This window comes from Ovis canadensis, chromosome 15, assembly GCF_042477335.2.
Source record: "Ovis canadensis isolate MfBH-ARS-UI-01 breed Bighorn chromosome 15, ARS-UI_OviCan_v2, whole genome shotgun sequence".
Lineage (NCBI taxonomy): Eukaryota > Metazoa > Chordata > Mammalia > Artiodactyla > Bovidae > Ovis > Ovis canadensis.
The window spans coordinates 33,008,496-33,026,053 of record NC_091259.1 but is presented as its reverse complement, the minus strand read 5'-3'; the positions used below and the strand labels follow the sequence as shown (position 1 = coordinate 33,026,053).

The window sequence follows — 17,558 nt, the reverse complement described above, 5'->3', positions numbered from 1 at the left end:
CCCAGGATGATTGCATCTCAAGATTAAAATCAAAAATACAATTAAAGTTGCTAATCAGCTGACCTTAAAATAGGGAATACTGAATTATATTGAATTATCTAGGTGGGCCAAATGTAACAAGGGTCCTCAAAAGTAAAACAGGGAAAAAAAAATAAAGGAGGAAGGCAAAGGAGGGAGGACCAGACAGCTGGCTAAGAAGAACTTGGCCCAAAGTTGCTGGCTTTCACTGATGAAGGAGCCAAGAAAAGCAGACAAATTCTAGAAGCTAGAAAAGGCAAGGGCATGTACTCTCCCAGAGTGTCCAGAAAGGTGTACATACTGCCAACACCTTGATTTTAGCCCAGTTGAACCTCATTCTGGAATTTTGACCTCAAGAAACATAACATAAAATACATTTGTATCGTGTAAGCCACCAAGTTGGTGATAATATGTCACAACAGCAGTAGAAAACTAATACAATTATAACTACTGTCTTAAAGTTTTTGATAACTTCAACAGCTATGTGTCTGAGTTAGTAACTTTGCTTATTCTCCTGAAAGTTATAGTTTTCCTGGTTCCTCATATGCTAAATTGTTTTGGCTCATATACTGGATATTTTAACTATTGTGCTATGAGATTCGGGTCTTGTTTAAACCTTAAAGATAATGTTGATTTTTTTTTTTAACCAGGCAATCAAACCTAGTTAGGTTAAAGCCATAAGTTCCAACCCACCTTTTACAAGCCCTAGTTTCAAGGTCTGTTCAGTTCTCTAAGCCTGTACTGTTTGAATCTGTCCCATGCTTCTAACATCCAGCAGCCACCCTGGGACCTGGGCAATGGTCCAGCCTGTAGTTCAATTCCCCCAAGCCTTTAGCATGCTATTTAGGGTAAGACTGACATGGGCTAACCTCCACTTTGGGGGATAATCCTTTTGAGCTTTGTCTTCTCTGCCCACTCTATGGAATCCCTACTTTTGGCCCTTCAGCCAGACAAATGGGGCAAGAAGAAGGTTTCTTAGCCTGCATGAGACTCTTAACATGTTTCCCTATAACTCCTGTAGCACCTGAATGAGGCAGGAACATTTGAACAAGGCCCGGGTGGCTCAGTAGTAAAGAATCTGCCTGACAGGCAGAAGACGTGGGTTCGATCCCTGAGTCTGGCAGATCTCCCGGAGTAGGAAAATGGCACTCCAGCATTTTTGCCTGGGAAATCCCATGGACAAAGGAGCCCTGGGGGGCTACCATCCATGGACTCACAAAGAACTGGGCACATCTTAGCTACTAAACAACAACAACAACTGATAAAGGAAATCTAAGTACCACATGAGGATATACAGTTCGGGCAAGATTCGTTTTGTAATGAGATGTTTAATTTGAACAGTAGTATAGCAGTGAGGGAACAAAAACTTTTTTTAGACAACTGTAAATTCACACATATATAATAATAACAATAGAATAAAGTAAATAAAAATACAATAGAATAAAATAAATACAAAAAAATAAGAATAACAGAGAGACCTCATGTATCCTTTACCCAGTTTCAACAATAGCACCTTGTAAAACTGTAGTAAAATATCACAACCAGCATATTGACACTGAATACAATCAAGATGGGGATCCCCTGGTGGCTCAGATATTAAAGAATCTGCCTGCAATACAGGAGACCTAGGTTGGATCCCAGGTCAGGAAATCCCCTGGAGAAGGGAATGGCTAACAAGTCCAGTATTCTTGCCTGGAGAATTGATGGACAGAGGAGCCTGGCAGGCTACAGTCATGGGTCACAAAGAGTAGGACATGACTGAGAGACTAACACTCAGATAATCAAGATACAGAATATTTCCATCATCATCTGCCGCCTTCATATAGCCCTTTACAGTTACACTTTGTTCCTCCCATTCCCACCCCTTCTTAATCCATTATCCTCTGTTCTCCCTTCTTCTATTGTTTGAAGAATGAAGAATATTATGTAGTGAAATCACATAATATATGAGCCATAAATATGATCTAGGGAAAACAACTTTGTGCCTGACCCTTAAAATGAGTCATAGAAAGGGGAATGTCTCTTTAAGATAGTAGTAGTAGGGCGGGGATCAGGATTCAGTGCTCAATTTCTCCTACCCAGTTGCCTCATTCCTTTAACAACCTGTTTCAAAGATACTTATTTCAAATATAAATATTAGGGATATATATATTTTTCAAGTATATATTAGAGATAAATACAGAGTAAATACAAATGCATATTAAATATAAATACTTAATTTAAATGCATTTTTATTTCCCATATATAGGCCCTAATACATACTGTATTTTTCCGAAGATTCTAAGATCTTCTGAAAGATCTTAGAGTCTTCTAAGACATATCTAACCAAATTTCACTAATGTCACTACATAATCCTCCTATCATCCATCATGTTCTAATAATTGGTAGCTTCTATTCAACTCATTGACTGAAAATTTTGAAGAAATTGGCTTATAGCCTTCATCATTAAAAATCCTGATAACCTCCAAGCAGCCCTCAACATCCAGGAGGTAACTCCTCCAATAACTGAATTTTTTTTTTTTCCTAAACTTTAAAAATCTAAAAAAGTCATCAGGGACTTCCTGGTGGTCCAGTGGCTAAGACTCCTTTCTCCCAATGCAGGGGCGTGGATTTGATCCCTGGTCAGGGAACTAAATCCAAGATCCTGCATGCCACAACGAAGACCCGGTACAGCCAAATAAATAAATAAATAAATTTTAAAAAATTCTTATTTAAAGAAAAGATCCAGGGTTTCCCTGGTGGTTCAGTAGTAAGGAATCCACCCACCAATGCAGGAGACATGGGTTTGATCCCTGTTCCAGGAAGATCCCACATGCCGCAGGGCAACTTAGCCTGTGCGCCACAACTAAGCCTGTGCCCTAGAGCCCAGGGACCTGCAGCTACTGAGCCCTCACACCACAGCTCCTGAAATCCACACGTCCCAGAGCCCATGCTCAGCAAGAAGAGAAGCCACCACAATGAGAAGCCCATGTACTGCAACTGGAGTGCAGCCCCCACTCACCTCAGCTAGAGAAAAGCCCACACAGTAACAAAAACCCAGTGCAGCCAAAAATAAATACATTAATTAATTAAAAATTTTAATCCAAATAAATTTTTTTAAGTAGTCATATAGCAATTCAACTTTCTGTTACCCTTCCCTATTTAATTGGGCCCACATTTTTTTCCTCTACTTCCTATTTACTTCTGTTAACTTCTTTACATAAGAATTTAAATGTATTCATGTATCTCCCATATTATACAAAGAACTGCTATATGAAAACTTTTGCTTATTCCCTAAACCTACCCAGTTAAACTTCTCGGGAGTTCTTATCAGTCTCTTTCTCTCTTCCCACTCACTTCACAGACCAGTGCTTGTTTTGTTCCTTAGGGCAATAGCTTTAGCAACATTTTCTTTTCTTTTCTTAAATTTTTATTGGGGTATAGTAGATTTACACTGTGTTAGTTTCAGGTGTACAGCAAACTGAATCAGTTATACATATATATATATATATATCCAGAGCTGACTCATTTGAAAAGACCCTGATGCTGGGAAAGATTGAGGGCGGAAGGAGAAGGGGACGACAGAGGATGAAATGGTTAGATGGTATCATGGACATGAGTTTGGGTAAATTCCGAGAGTTGGTGATGGACAGGGAGGCCTGGAGTGCTGCGGTTCATGGGGTCACAAAGAGTCAGGCATGACTGAGCGACTGAACTGAACTGAACTCTTTCTTAGATTCTTTTCCCATATAGGCCATTACAGAGTATTGAGTAGAGTTCCTTGTGCTGTATAGTAGGTCCTTCCTCTTTCACTCTGTAGCTCACCCAAGGAATTGTCACCCACATCAATAGGCTAAGCTGCCATTTATATTCTGATGATTCTTAAATCCATTTTTCTAAACCACACCTTTCTTAGCTTCAGATTTGTATATTCAAGTCTACTGAAGCAACATCTCCATTTAGATGACCTAAAAGCACCTCCAACATAGACTGTTCATATCTAAACTTGTCTTTTTTCTTCCAAAACTATTTCTCTTACTCTATTCTATACTTCAATGAATGGCATCACCGGTCAGGCAGTTGTACATATCTGGAATAATTCCTACTTAATTCCACATCCTCACCCCTGCTCCACAGTCAATTTATTCCTGTCAATTCTAACTCAAATTTCTTGACTTTTTTCCATCCTCATTGTTATACCTTATTTCAGGTCACCATTATACCTCACCAAGACCACTGAGCAGTCCTTATTTTGTAATTTAAAGAAATTTATTTGTTAAGCACCTACTATGTGCCAACCACTGTTCTGGGCACTTGGGATATACCAACAAATAAATAATGATAAAAATCCTTCTCTTATGGAGGTCACCTTACAGCAGGCCAAGAGAGACAATAATCAATAAACAGGGTAAATAAGTAAATTATATAGTATTTTAGAAAGCCAAAAGTATTATCATTATTTTTTAAAGTCAGAGTAAGGGAAATGCTAAGTGGTGGGGTAGGGGCCGTTTCTAGTGCTAAATAAAGATGACATTTGAGCAAAGACCTAAAGGCAGAGCATTAGCTACGTGAAAACTTGGAGGAAGAATGAGCAGAGGAATCAACCAGTGCAAGAATACCTTGGCCCAGGTTTTCTAAATCCTTTCATAAAACAGCCTGACTAAGACACTGAGCCAGGAAGTCTGAACCCCACCATGTTTCCCCTGAAGTTGGGAGCATGGCATTTTTCTTTTAGAAATACAATCTCAGGATCTTGAACACAAAGATTATGTCCTATATTTCTGTATCCCTAATACCCAGTTCAGCCCTGACACACAATCTATACCCAACAAAGGTTTGTTGAATGAATGATTGGATCAGGCTGAGACCAGAGGCAGGGAAATTAAAGAGAGGACTATTTCAACACCATAGATGAGAAATGACAAAGGACTTGACTAAATCAAGACTCTGGGGATGGAGATAGAAGGATAGATATGAGAGAAACAGGAGGTAGAGTTTAGGAGATTAGTGACTGATTGCTTGTGGAGAGAGAATTGGTTTAGTTGACTAATGGGCTGAGGCAACATAGGAGACATAGGAGAAAAGCAGAGAATTTGTTTCCATATGATTCTGTTTTGCCAATGAGGGAGGTGAGGAAGAAGGTAACCTCTGCGTGCTTTTCTCTGTGATGGTAACACTAGTGAAACTGAGGTGGAGATAACCGAGGAATGAATTTAAGAGTGAGGCACAGAAAAGATCTCAGGTCTGGAAATATGAAGGCAGTGATTCTAAAAACTTCAGTGAGTGCGAGAATCATCTGGGGGGCTTGTTGAAACGTTATCATTTTGTTCATTTTATTGGGGTACAGTTGATTTACAATGTTGTATTCATTTTCTGGTATAAAGTAAAGTGATTCAGTTATTTACATATATGTATATATATATTCTTTTTCAGATTCTTTTTCATTATAGGTTATTACAAAATATTGAGTAAAGTTCCCTGTTCTATACAGTAGGTCCTGTTGTTTTTCTATTTTTTTTTGGCGGGGGGGGGGGGGGGAGGTGCTGTGCTGCACAGCATGTGGTATCTTTAGCTCCCCAAGCAGAAATCAGTTCCCCTGCTGTGGAATCAGAGTCTGAACCACTGGATCACCAAGGTCACTCTATTTTATATACAGTAGTGTGTATCTGTTAATCCTAAACTCCCAATTTACCCCTCCCCCATCCCTACTTTCCCTTTAGTAACCATGAGATTGTTTTCTATGTCTGTGAGTCTACTTCTGTTCTGAAAATAACTTCACTCGTATCATTTATTATAGTCCACAAATAAGCGATATACAACATTCATCTTTCTCTGACTTGCTGAAGTGAACTTAGTATGATAAACTCTAGGTCCATCCATGTTGCTGCAAATGGCATTATTTCATTCTTTTCTATGGCTAAGTAATATCCCACTGAGTATGTATTCCACATCTTCTTTATCCATTCCTCTGTTGATGGACACTTAGGTTGCTTCCATGTCTTGGCTGTTGTAAATAGTGCTGTTATGAACATTGGTGTACTTGTATCTTTTCTGATTAGATTTTTCAAAACTTCATTTTAGGCTCAAGTCCAGAGATTTGTTTTTAGCAGCTTTGGAGTAGGGCTCAGGGATCTGCATTTTACACACACATGCACAAACATGGGCACTTCAGTGCAGATTGTCCAAGCCTCACTTAGAGACACAAATATTTGTGGATGGCACCTGACCATATGAATTAAAGGGTACAAGCATGAACAAGAAGAAGATTGATGGAAGAAATCTATTAAACACATATTTACAGAGAGGGTTCACAGAGAGGAAGTTTCAGAGCGGTGGTTTGAGAACTCTACAGTTTACCAGTTTCCATCATTGTCCAAATGTCCTAGATTTGTGGTCCTTCTTATTTGGAGGTGAGAGTCTGTATTAGACAAAGGTGGAATAGATACTTTGAAAAGAACCTGGGCTCAAATTTAGAAGAAGCATGAATGGTTAAGGAGTTGATCTCTTCAGCACTGCCCTCTGAAAGTTTTTGATCAGGACAAGAAGATGATGAAAACAGAATTTTTGAAAGATCAGATTTGTACTGAATGGTTGAAAAGAGGAAAATGTAAAGCAAAATCAGTTTTTAAAAAAGACAGGAAAAAGAAAATCAAGAAATATGAACTGAACTATGTAAAGAATTGCGACAGACCATGCAGAAGTGCCGCTGAGAGGAGCTACCTCATGCCCAAGGTCAGGGGAGGTGACCAAGAGTGCCAGGCTGTGCTGGTGCATGAGGGCTGAGAGGAGCTATTCCACATTCAAAGTCAGGAGGGGCGACCTCGTCCAAGGTAAGGAGCAACTGTAAAGAGATACCCTATGTCCAAGGTAAGAAAAATCCAAGTAAGACAGTAGTTGTTGCAAGAGGGCATCAGAGGGCAGACACACTTGAAACCATAATCACAGAAAACTAGCCAATCTGACCACATGGACCACAGCCTTGTCTAACTCAATGAAACTAAGCCATGCCATGTGGGGCCACTCAAGACAGAGGGGTCATGGTGGAGAGGTCTGACAGAATCTGGTCCACTGGAGAAGGGAATGGCAAACCACTTCAGTATTCTTGCCTTGAGAACCCCATGAACAGTATGAAAAGGCAAAATGATAGGATACTGAAAGAGGAACTCCCCAGGTCGGTAGGTGCCCAATTGCTACAGGAGATCAGTGGAGAAAATAACTCCAGAAAGAATGAAGGGATGGAGCCAAAGCAAAAACAATACCCAGTTGTGGATATGACTGATGATAGAAGCAAGCTCCAATGCTGTAAAGAGCAATATCGCATGGGAACCTGGAATGTTAGGTCCATGAATCAAGGCAAATTGGAAGTGGTCAAACAGGAGATGGCAAGAGTGAACGTCGACATTCTAGGAATCAGTGACAAAAATGGACTGGAATGGATGAATTTAACTCAGATGACCATTATACCTACTACTATGGGCAGGAATCCCTCAGAAGAAATGGAGTAGCCATCATGGTCAACAAGAGTCTGAAATGCAGTACTTGGATGCAATCTCAAAAATGACAGAATGATCTCTGTTCATTTCCAAGGCAAACCATTCAATACCATGGTGATCCAAGCCTATGCCCCAACCAGTAAGGCTGAAGAAGCTGAAGTGGAACGGTTCTATGAAGACCTACAAGACCTTTCAGAACTAACACCCAAAAAAGATGTCCTTTTCATTATAGGGGACTGGAATGCAAAAGTAGGAAATCAAGAAACACCTGGAGTAACAGGCAAATTTGGCCTTGGAGTACAGAATGAAGCAGGGCAAAGGCTAATAGAGTTCTGCCAGGAGAACGCACTGGTCATAGCAAACACCCTCTTCCAACAACACAAGAGAAGACTCTACACATGGACATCACCAGATAGTCAACACCAAAATCAGATTGATTATATTCTTTGCATCCAAAGATGGAGAAGCTCTACACAGTCAGCAAAAACAAGACTGGGAGCTGACTGTGGCAAAGATCATGAACTCCTTATTACCAAATTCAGACTTAAATTGAAGAAAATAGGGAAAACGAATAGACCATTCAGGTATGACCTAAATCAAACCTGTTATGACTATGCAGTGGAGTGAGAAATAGATTTAAGGGACTAGATCTGATAGAGTACCTGAAGAACTACGGATGGAGGTTTGTGACATTGTACAGGAGACAGGGATCAAAACCATCCCCATGGAAAAGAAATGTAAAAAACCAAAATGGCTGCCTGAGGAGGCCTTACAAGTAGCTGTGAAAAGTAGAGAAGTGAAAAGCAAAAGAGAAAAGGAAAGATATAAGCATCTGAATGCAGAGTTCCAAAGAATAGCAAGAAGAGATAAGAAATCCTTCCTCAGAGATCAATGCAAAGAAATAGAGGAAAACAACAGAATGGGAAAGACTAGAGATCTCTTCAAGAAAATTAGAGATACCAAGGAAACATTTTATGCAAAGATGGGCTCGATAAAGGACAGAAATTGTATGGACCTAACAGAAGCAGAAGATATTAAGAAGAGGTGGCAAGAATACACAGAAGAACTGTACAAAAAACGATCTTCAAGACCAAGATAATCACAATGGTGTGATCACTCACCTGGAGCCAGACATCCTGGAATGTGAAGTCAAGTGGGCCTTAGAAAGCATCACTACAAACAAAGCTAGTGGAGGTGATGGAATTCCAGTTGAGCTGTTTCAAATCCTGAAAGATGATGTTGTGAAAGTGCTGCACTTAATATGCCAACAAATTTGGAAAACTTAGCAGTGGCCACCGGACTGGAAAAGATCAGTTTTCATTCCAATCCCAAAGAAAGGAAATGCCAAAGAATGCTCAAACTACCACACAATTGCACTCATCTCACACGCTAGTAATTCTCAAAATTCTCCAAGCCAGGCCTCAGCAATACGTGAACCGTGAATTTCCAGATGTTCAAGCTAGATTTAGAAAAGGCAGAGGAACCAGAGATCATATTGCGAACATCCGCTGGATCATGAAAAAAGCAAGAGAGTTCCAGAAAAACATCTATTTCTGCTTTATTGACTATGCCAAAGCCTTTGACTGTGTGGATCACAATAAACTGTGGAAAATTCTGAAAGAGATGGGAATACCAGACCACCTGACCTGCCTCTTGAGAAACCTATATGCAGGTCAGGAAGCAACAGTTAGAACTGGACATGGAACAACAGACTGGTTTCAAATAGGAAAAGGAGTATGTCAAGGCTGTATATTGTCACCCTGCATATTACATTATATGCAGAGTACATCATGAGAAACACTGGGCTGGAAGAAGCACAAGCTGGAATCAAGATTGCCTGGAGAAATATCAGTAACCTCAGATATGCAGATGACACCACCCTTGTGGTAGAAAGTGAAGAAGAACTAAAAAGCCTCTTGATGAAAGCGAAAGAGGAGAGTGAAAAAAACGGCTTAAAGTTCAACATTCAGAAAACAAAGATCATGGCATCTGGTCCCATCTCTTCATGGGAAATAGATGGGGAAACAGTGGAAACAATGTCAGACTTTATTTTTGGGGGCTCCAAAATCACTGCAGATAGTGATTGCAGCCATGAAATTAGAAGACACTTACTCCTTGGAAGAAAAGTTATGACCAACCTAGATAGTATATTCAAAAGCAGAGACATTACTTTGCCAACAAAGGTCCATCTAGGCAAGGCTATGGTTTTTCCAGTGGTCATGTTTGGATGTGAGAGTTGGACTGTGAAGAAAGCTGAGTGCCGAAGAATTGATGCTTTTGAACTGTGGTGTTGGAGAAGACCCTTGAGAGTCCCTTGGACTGTAAGGAGATCCAACCAGTCCATCCTAAAGGAGACCAGTCCTGGGTGTTCATTGCAAGGACTGACGCTGAGGCTGAAACTCCAGTACTTTTGCCACCTGATTCGAAGAGTTGACTAATTAGAATAGACCCTGATGCTGTAAGGGATTGGGGGCAGGAGGAGAAGGGGACGACAGAGGATGAGATGGCTGGATAGCATCACTGACTCAATGCACATGAGTTTCAATGAACTCTGGGTGTTGGTGATGGACATGGAGGGCTGATGTGCTGTGATTCATAGGGTCGGAAACGTCGGACACAACTGAGTGACTGAACTGAACTGAAGTAAAGAATTTTAAAAAATAAAACTGAAAAAGGGAAGGGCTGACACGGAGATTTAATTGGATTGGAGGCTCAGAGGCCAAGGTTGGTGAAAATGCTTAGGCAGGATGGTTAGTAGTGCCAAACACCACATAGAGGCTGCAATCTACCTGTCGCTCAAAAAATAATAATAATAGAATGCATATTGTCAAAGGAATTACTGATGAACAAAGGATCCTCTCAGCCACATCTATTGCTAAGATTACATGCTTTTCACATTTAATTCTTGCATTAATCACAGTGAACATTCCAGGTCATTGTGACCTTTTCTGAAATTCTGAAAAAGGAAACAGTACCTACCTTTGTGTGGTTTTTGAGAGAGAAGTAAATGACCCAGGAAGCTAATATAAACATCCACATCAGCAGTAATTTATGAGCTATGGCCTTTGGAAACAAAGTGAAGAACCTATAAGAGAGGACAGGAAAAATAATCGCATGTTGAATCAAATAAACATGACATTGCTCTGCATATAGCTTCCTCCTCAGTACTTTTCCAGAACAGGTTATGTCTAGACAGCTGCCCTCTTCTGGGTTTCCAGGATGTTCCATCATAGGTTCTATTAGAAATCAGAAACAGTTGTCCTCCCCAAAGAAAAGAACTGAACTGGGTGAAGCAGGAAAGAACTCCTGGTTCCTAACTCTCAGATGACCTTTTTCATTTGAGTCATATCAGGGCTGTCGCATTAACGGCTCAGCAGGTGTAGCAAGGTTTTATAGCTGTTTACCCTAAAAAGCAGGGTTTTTTTTCTGGTGCCCTCTAATGAATTCTGGTCTCTAAATCTCTCTCAGACACACACACACACACACACAAGCACACACGCACACACACACACGCATATATGCATTATCTGATATCCTCTCTCGGAGGCTTCCTTCTAAATCTCCCCTTTGCTTTCTTAGGCAGCTTATTTCCAGCTCAGGTTTTTAACTGCCTCATGTTGAAGTAGTTGAGAAACATTGCAATAAAGGGCAAGAGTATATTCTTTAGAGAAGGTTACTGTTGAGTGGCCAGAATTTTAGTTTGTTTGGCAAACACAGAATACCAAAAGTATGTGGCAAAGAGCTAAATTATGGCAGCATTTCCCAAACTTCTTTTGCCTGAGACACACAGTAAGATCATATCAAATCTCATTTCAGGGCACACACACATGCCTACACATACCCAACACAAGTTTCATAAACAATCCTTATTCTTACTGCATGCAGTATACTATGGTATTTTCTAGTTATTATATTTAATTCTATGTGACTATTTCCATTTTAAAGTATTTTTTCATGCCTCAATAAAAACTCATTTTTATCCCCTATGGGGTTGCACCATTTGAAAATCACTGACAGGTCTATGGTTCTCCCTCCTGTTTCTGCCATTAAACCTACAAATAAGAGTTGGACGGTACCTATGAATGAATGTCTTCTCCATCATATTCTCATATTCTCTCACAGGAATTACAGCTGTCCAGACTTTCTTCGGATAAAGCAGTCTTTGCATTTATTTCGGGACTGGAGTTTGCCTATAAGCTTCATTGATCACAAGCTGAAATGCCATTGGTGGCTCAAGCATGCCTTGTAGGATCACAGCCCTGCCCCTGCTCACTTCACAGAGCCAGAGAAAGAAGCCAGGAGGAGGAGGAAATTCATTTTCGAAAACAGACACATCTAATCCCAGCCCATGGTCACCTTTTATTGTAGTCTTACACTTTCTACATATTTACATACTTACATAGTGAATTTCCCTTGCTTATGCCCTCATTTCCCTGTCACGTGGAATTAGTTACTTCCACAATAGCAGAAGTATCTGAAAAACTGGAAATAAGGCAAACAGCCTTTGACCACAGTTGCTGAATGACTAAGATTTGATTTGGCTGGTTCTTCTCAATATTCAGGTTGTATTCTTTGTAAACTCCTCCCCTTGCTCTAAGCAACTACATCGATTGAGCTTTCCAACAATGATGATCTAAATTAAATCTCAGGCCATAAGAGAAGGAGGCATAGGTCTAAATCCCACCGCACCCTGTGTCTGTAACAGGATAGGAGAGCATCCAAAAGAGAAAATCCTATGGGCAGAGTCCACAGAATGGACTCCATGCTAAAATTCTATTGGCAAAGAGTCAGACACGTCTGAGCAACTGAGTATGCATGCACACTTGCATGAAGATAACTGCAGAGATGTATATCTAGGTAGAGATGTGTATATAGTTGTTCCTTAGGCACTAAGTCGTGTCTGACTCCGCAACCCTATGACTATAGCCCACCAGGCTCCTCTGTCCATGGGATTTCCTGGGCAAGAATACTGGAGTGGATTGCCATTTCCTTCTGCAGGAGATCTTCCCAAGCCAGGGGTTGAATCCAGGTCTCCTGCACTTGCAGGTGGATTCTTTACCAGTGAACCACCAGGGAAGCCCATATATAGATAGGCATATGTTTATTTCACACACATGCTATAATGTACACATAACATTTGTGTGTTTGCATCTGTATTAATCTATACATATAACTGTATGGATAGCAGGACTGTGGTCACAGCATGTAGGAGATTGGCACAGAGATTGAGTAGATAATTTCTAAAGGCATATATTGAAAGAAAAGACATCTAGATCCTGCCAATCCTTCCCTGCCCCTTCTAAGGCATATTTCTGTTTATTGCCTTGTACTACTCAAATTGTGACAATGATAATAGTGGGTCCAAGATTCCTAAAGTAAACCCTAACAGCCTTCTCTCGTGTAGAAATAAGTGAAAACACTTGGCTTCCTAAATTTTTGATGATAAATGTATGCTCTGAGCCACAGCATAATTACCACAGTCCCTTAGATAATAGTATAGTAAACGGACAAATGCTTTGTACCTCTAAAATATGTAATTAACTCATTTTGTTTATATAAGAGTTGCTGAGCTAGTTGGGACAGTTACTACCACCCTGAGACACAGAGAGGAGCTACAAAACTGGCCTGAGGTCACCGCGTCAGCAACTGAGCTGAAGTTAGAGCTGAGGCCAAGCTAGCTGAGGCCAAGCTAGCTGAGGCTAGCCTCTGAGCTAAGGCTAGAGCTCCCAGCCCTTGACTTGTGTAAGCCCGCAGTCCACAGGAATGGGTCTGGTGGGATCAGGGTGTGTCTCCACATCACGGAGACCAATTTGAAAGGAAATAAGTGTAATGAAGGAGAACTATTTTTGGTTGAAATAACAAAGCCGTGGCTTTTGCTTCTCAAATTAAAGTTACTTTGCCCAATGGCAGGGATAGTATGAAGCCACATTCGAGGGGAAGAGGGTACTTATATACTTCAAAAGTACACTTTTCCTATAGTGTTAATTTTACTCAATGATTTGGTGGGTGAGGGGGGATTAAAAATGTTTAATTGGAAAATAACTTAGACAATTTTGTCAATTTAAACTTTAGCATACCCCAAGGGAAATGCAACATTAGCATAAAAAGAAAAGATGGCCAAGGAATCTTAGCCCCTTAGTGGGGTCTATTTTAGTCACATCCAGAAGCCCCAGAAGCTTAAAGTCCCTTCTAGTCTGCTTTTGGAATACATTCACAGAGAAATTTGAGCTAAACGCAGAAAAACTCACCTGGCAAACACTCAGGAAACTATGACAATGTGTCAGCGTGTTGCCAGCACCCTTGTGGGAGGGGCGGCCTTAACCTCATAAACATAAATATCCAGCCTGGCAACAGTGGGAGAAGGGGGTGAACATTTGCCCTCAGCAGAACATTAAGAACCCATTCGTGACATTTCCATCCATTTGGACAGACCTTAATGATTTTTAATAGAAAGGTACCCAGTCTCCTCAACTTCTTCCTGTTCGAGAAGGCCTGGCTTGGTGTGGTGTTGCCTAGACGATGTAGGTAAGCTTCTCTGTTTCTGGGGTTCAGTATTAGAAAGGCCACTTATATAAGCCACCTTCTCCAATTCCAGCTTTCTTATAAGTAACAGTGAATTTGAGGGTGGGGCAATGTTTTCCATTCGCTTTTTTCTAATTCCTCAACTCAACTGTGTGCCATCAATTACATGACGCTGATACACCTTCTCATTTAATACTTTTTAAAATATTTATTTATTTCCTTGGCTGTACAGAGTTTTCACTGAAGCACACCAGATCTTTCATCTTTGTTGCAGTACATGAGATCTTTTTTAGTTGCGGTATGTGGGATCTTTAGTTGTGGCATGTGAACTCTCAGTTGAGGCATGTGGGATCTTTATTTGTGGCATGTGAACTCTCAGTTGAGGCATGTGGGATCTAGTTCCCTGATCAGAGATCAAACCCAGATCCCCTGAACTGGGAGTATGGAGTCTTAGCCACTGCACCACCAGGAAAGTTCCTTCATTTCATTCTTATAAACTTGGGAGAGTTAGAAAGCATCATCCCCAATACATAGATGGAAAAACAAGGCTCAGAAAAATTAAATAACTTGCATTTTCTTGCATAAGCCCATGTCTAGGTCTGAGTCTGACTCAAGGGAGGAGTATAAACTGTGGTCATGGATCATATCTGATCTGTGGCCTGTTTTTGTAAGTAAAGTGTTCCCTGGAAGACAGCCATTCCTATTTGCTTACATATTGTCTAGGACGGCTTTTCCCCTGAAACAGCAGATTTGAGTAATTCTGATAGACAGCATGTGACCCAAAAGGCTAAAATTTTTGCTATCTGGCCATTGACAGGAAAATTTGCCTTTGATCTTGGGTCTAAGCAGTCTAATAACTTATTAGATTAGTAAGAGTGAAAAATCCAGGAGGCTACAGGAAGAAAAGGAGGATGTACTCACTAAGAGGAGAGGTGAGGTGGCAGAGAAATTACAGCTAATGACAAGCTGTAATGTATGCCCATGGGTCTGATTCTCTAAAGTGGTGAAAAGGGGAAGAAGATCACTGGATTGAAAAGGCAAGAAAGTATGAGGGTTTAGATGTCAGATGTGTCATCCAGATGACTATTGAAAACACGTGGAATGAAAGCAAAATTTAGGGTGGAAAGAAGGTCATGAACTCAATACTAAACTCAATTACAATGTAAGGGAAAGATTGATAGATGTCAAATAAAGGAGGGTGTGATGGGTATTAGCAGAAGGGAATGATCCTCAAAAATGAGGGGGAATTCTACAGAAGAAAATGGAGATTTAATTGTCTGAGCAGCTCTGTTGATGGCAACCCTCACTTTCTACTGGCTCCTTGCCACTTACACTGAAATACCTAGTACCCAGTAGTCACCTAAGGCCATCACAGGTCATAGTGATCTACTGGCTGAAGTGCCCTTTTGTATCACTAACAAGTTTCTGTATGTGTGTGTGTGTGTGTAGTCACTCAGCTGTATCCAACTCTGCAATCCTCTGGACTGCAGACCACCAAACTCTTTTGTCCATGGGATTCTCTAGGCAAGAATATTGGAGTGGGTTGCCATGACCTCCTCCAGGGGATCTTCCTGATTCAGGAATCGAACCCATGTCTCCTGTGTCTCCTGCATTGCAGGTGGACTCTTTACCTGCTGAGCCGTCAGGGAAGCCCTATAAATTTCTAGGCGTTTTTATTTGAATTGCTGTTAAAGGCTGCTTGCATATCTTGGCTATTGTAAATAGTGCTATAATTTTGAAGTGGCATCTACAGGAAGATTCTTTACCACTGAGCCACCAGGGAAGCCCCATAGTGGAATATTACTCAGCCATAAATAATGAATTTACAGTCACATGGATAGACCTAGATATTATCTAACTAAGAGAAGTAAAGCAGAAAAAGACAAATATCAAATTTTATCACTCATATGTGGAATATAATTTTTAAAATGATACAAATGAACTTATTTACAAAACAGAACCAGACTTACAGATGTAAAAAACAAGCTTATGGTTCCTAAGGGGAAAGAGGTGGGGGAGAGATAAATCAGGAGCTTAGGATGAATATACACACTACTATCTACAACATTCAGAAAACTAAGATCATGGCATCTGGTCCCATCACTTCATGGGAAATAGATGGAGAAACAGTGTTGACTTTATTGGGGGGGGGGGCTCTAAAATCACTGCAGATGGTGATTGCAGCCATGAAATTAAAAGACGCTTATTCCTTGGAAGGAAAGTTATGACCAACCTAGATAGCATATTCAAAAGCAGAGACATTACTTTGCCAACTAAGGTCTGTCTAGTCAAGACTATGGTTTTTCCAGTGGTCATGTATGGATGTGAGAGTTGGACTGTGAAGAAAGCTGAGCACCAAAGAATTGATGCTTTTGAACTGTGGTGTTGGAGAAGACTCTTGAGAGTCCCTTGGACTGTAAGGAGATCCAACCAGTCCATTCTGAAGGAGACCAACCCTGGGATTTCTTTGGAAGGACTGATACTAAAGCTGAAACTCCAGTACTTTGGCCACTTCATGTGAAGAGTTGACTCATTGGAAAAGACTCTGATGCTGGGAGGGATTGGGGGCAGGAGGAGAAGGGGACGACAGAGAATGAGATGGCTGGATGGCATCACCGACCCAATGGACGTGAGTTTGAGTGAACTCCGGGAATTGGGGATGGACAGGGAGGCCTGGCGTACTGCGATTCATGGGGTCGCAAAGAGTTGGACACAACTGAGCAACTGAACTGAACTGAACTGGTATACAAGATGGATAACTAACAAGGACATACTGTAAAGCACAGGGAACTCTACCTAATACTGGGTAATGGCCTATATGGGAAAAGAATCTAATAAGGAATGGATATGTGGATACATACAACTGATTCACTTTGCTGTACATTTGAAACACCCAACATTGCAAACCAACTATAATAAAATTAAAATTTTTAAAACAACAAAGAGTCATTTACCAAACATCACAGCATCTGCTGCTCCACCTGCACATAATTCAATGAGGATCTGCAGACAAATAAAAATATGTGTAACTAAACAAAAAAACATTGTTGTTAAAGGGACTGTATAGGAGACCGCCAAGGTGATATTTTAAGAATCTCCCCATTTCAAATACCACTGCCACACTCAACTTTCTACATATAATATTCATATCACACTAGGAGAAAATAACAAAGCAGTGCTGAAAAGTAGATTCTGCTCCCTTGGTTCCTACCACCAGTGTCTATGTGAACTCTTTCTCTACACCAATCTCATGGTGGACTGGCTTAAACTTTAACCTTAGAAAAGCCACAAGTGGCTGTATTTAGTGGGTTTTGGGGTTGTTCAGGTACAGACAAAACCAAGAATGGTTTCCAATCTATGTTTCATGTTTAGTACCCTCCAACCCAAAACACAGTGATTGATTTTCCCTTAATTTGTTTTTAGTACATGATGCCTTTTGCTATTTGGACATATATCCCACGTAACTAAATTTTTTGTTTTCACAGCTTTATCAAGCTATAATATCCATTCAATAAAATTACCCACTTTAAGTGCTTAGTTCACTGA

At 40.5% G+C, this 17,558-nt stretch overlaps 1 protein-coding gene across 1 annotated transcript in view; it reads right to left on the bottom strand.

Moving 5' to 3' along the window:
- The window catches only part of LOC138420127 (NXPE family member 2-like), a 35,682-nt gene extending 24,024 nt beyond the window's left edge, over positions 1–11,658 (bottom strand). The window contains exons 1-2 of the mRNA XM_069553286.1: positions 11,567–11,658; positions 10,470–10,575 (exon numbers count right to left, since the gene is read on the bottom strand). Coding sequence (XP_069409387.1) covers positions 10,470–10,575; positions 11,567–11,658 — 198 coding nt within the window. The remainder of the gene's footprint in view (positions 1–10,469; positions 10,576–11,566) is intronic.
- Positions 11,659–17,558: the final 5,900 nt, after the last annotated feature.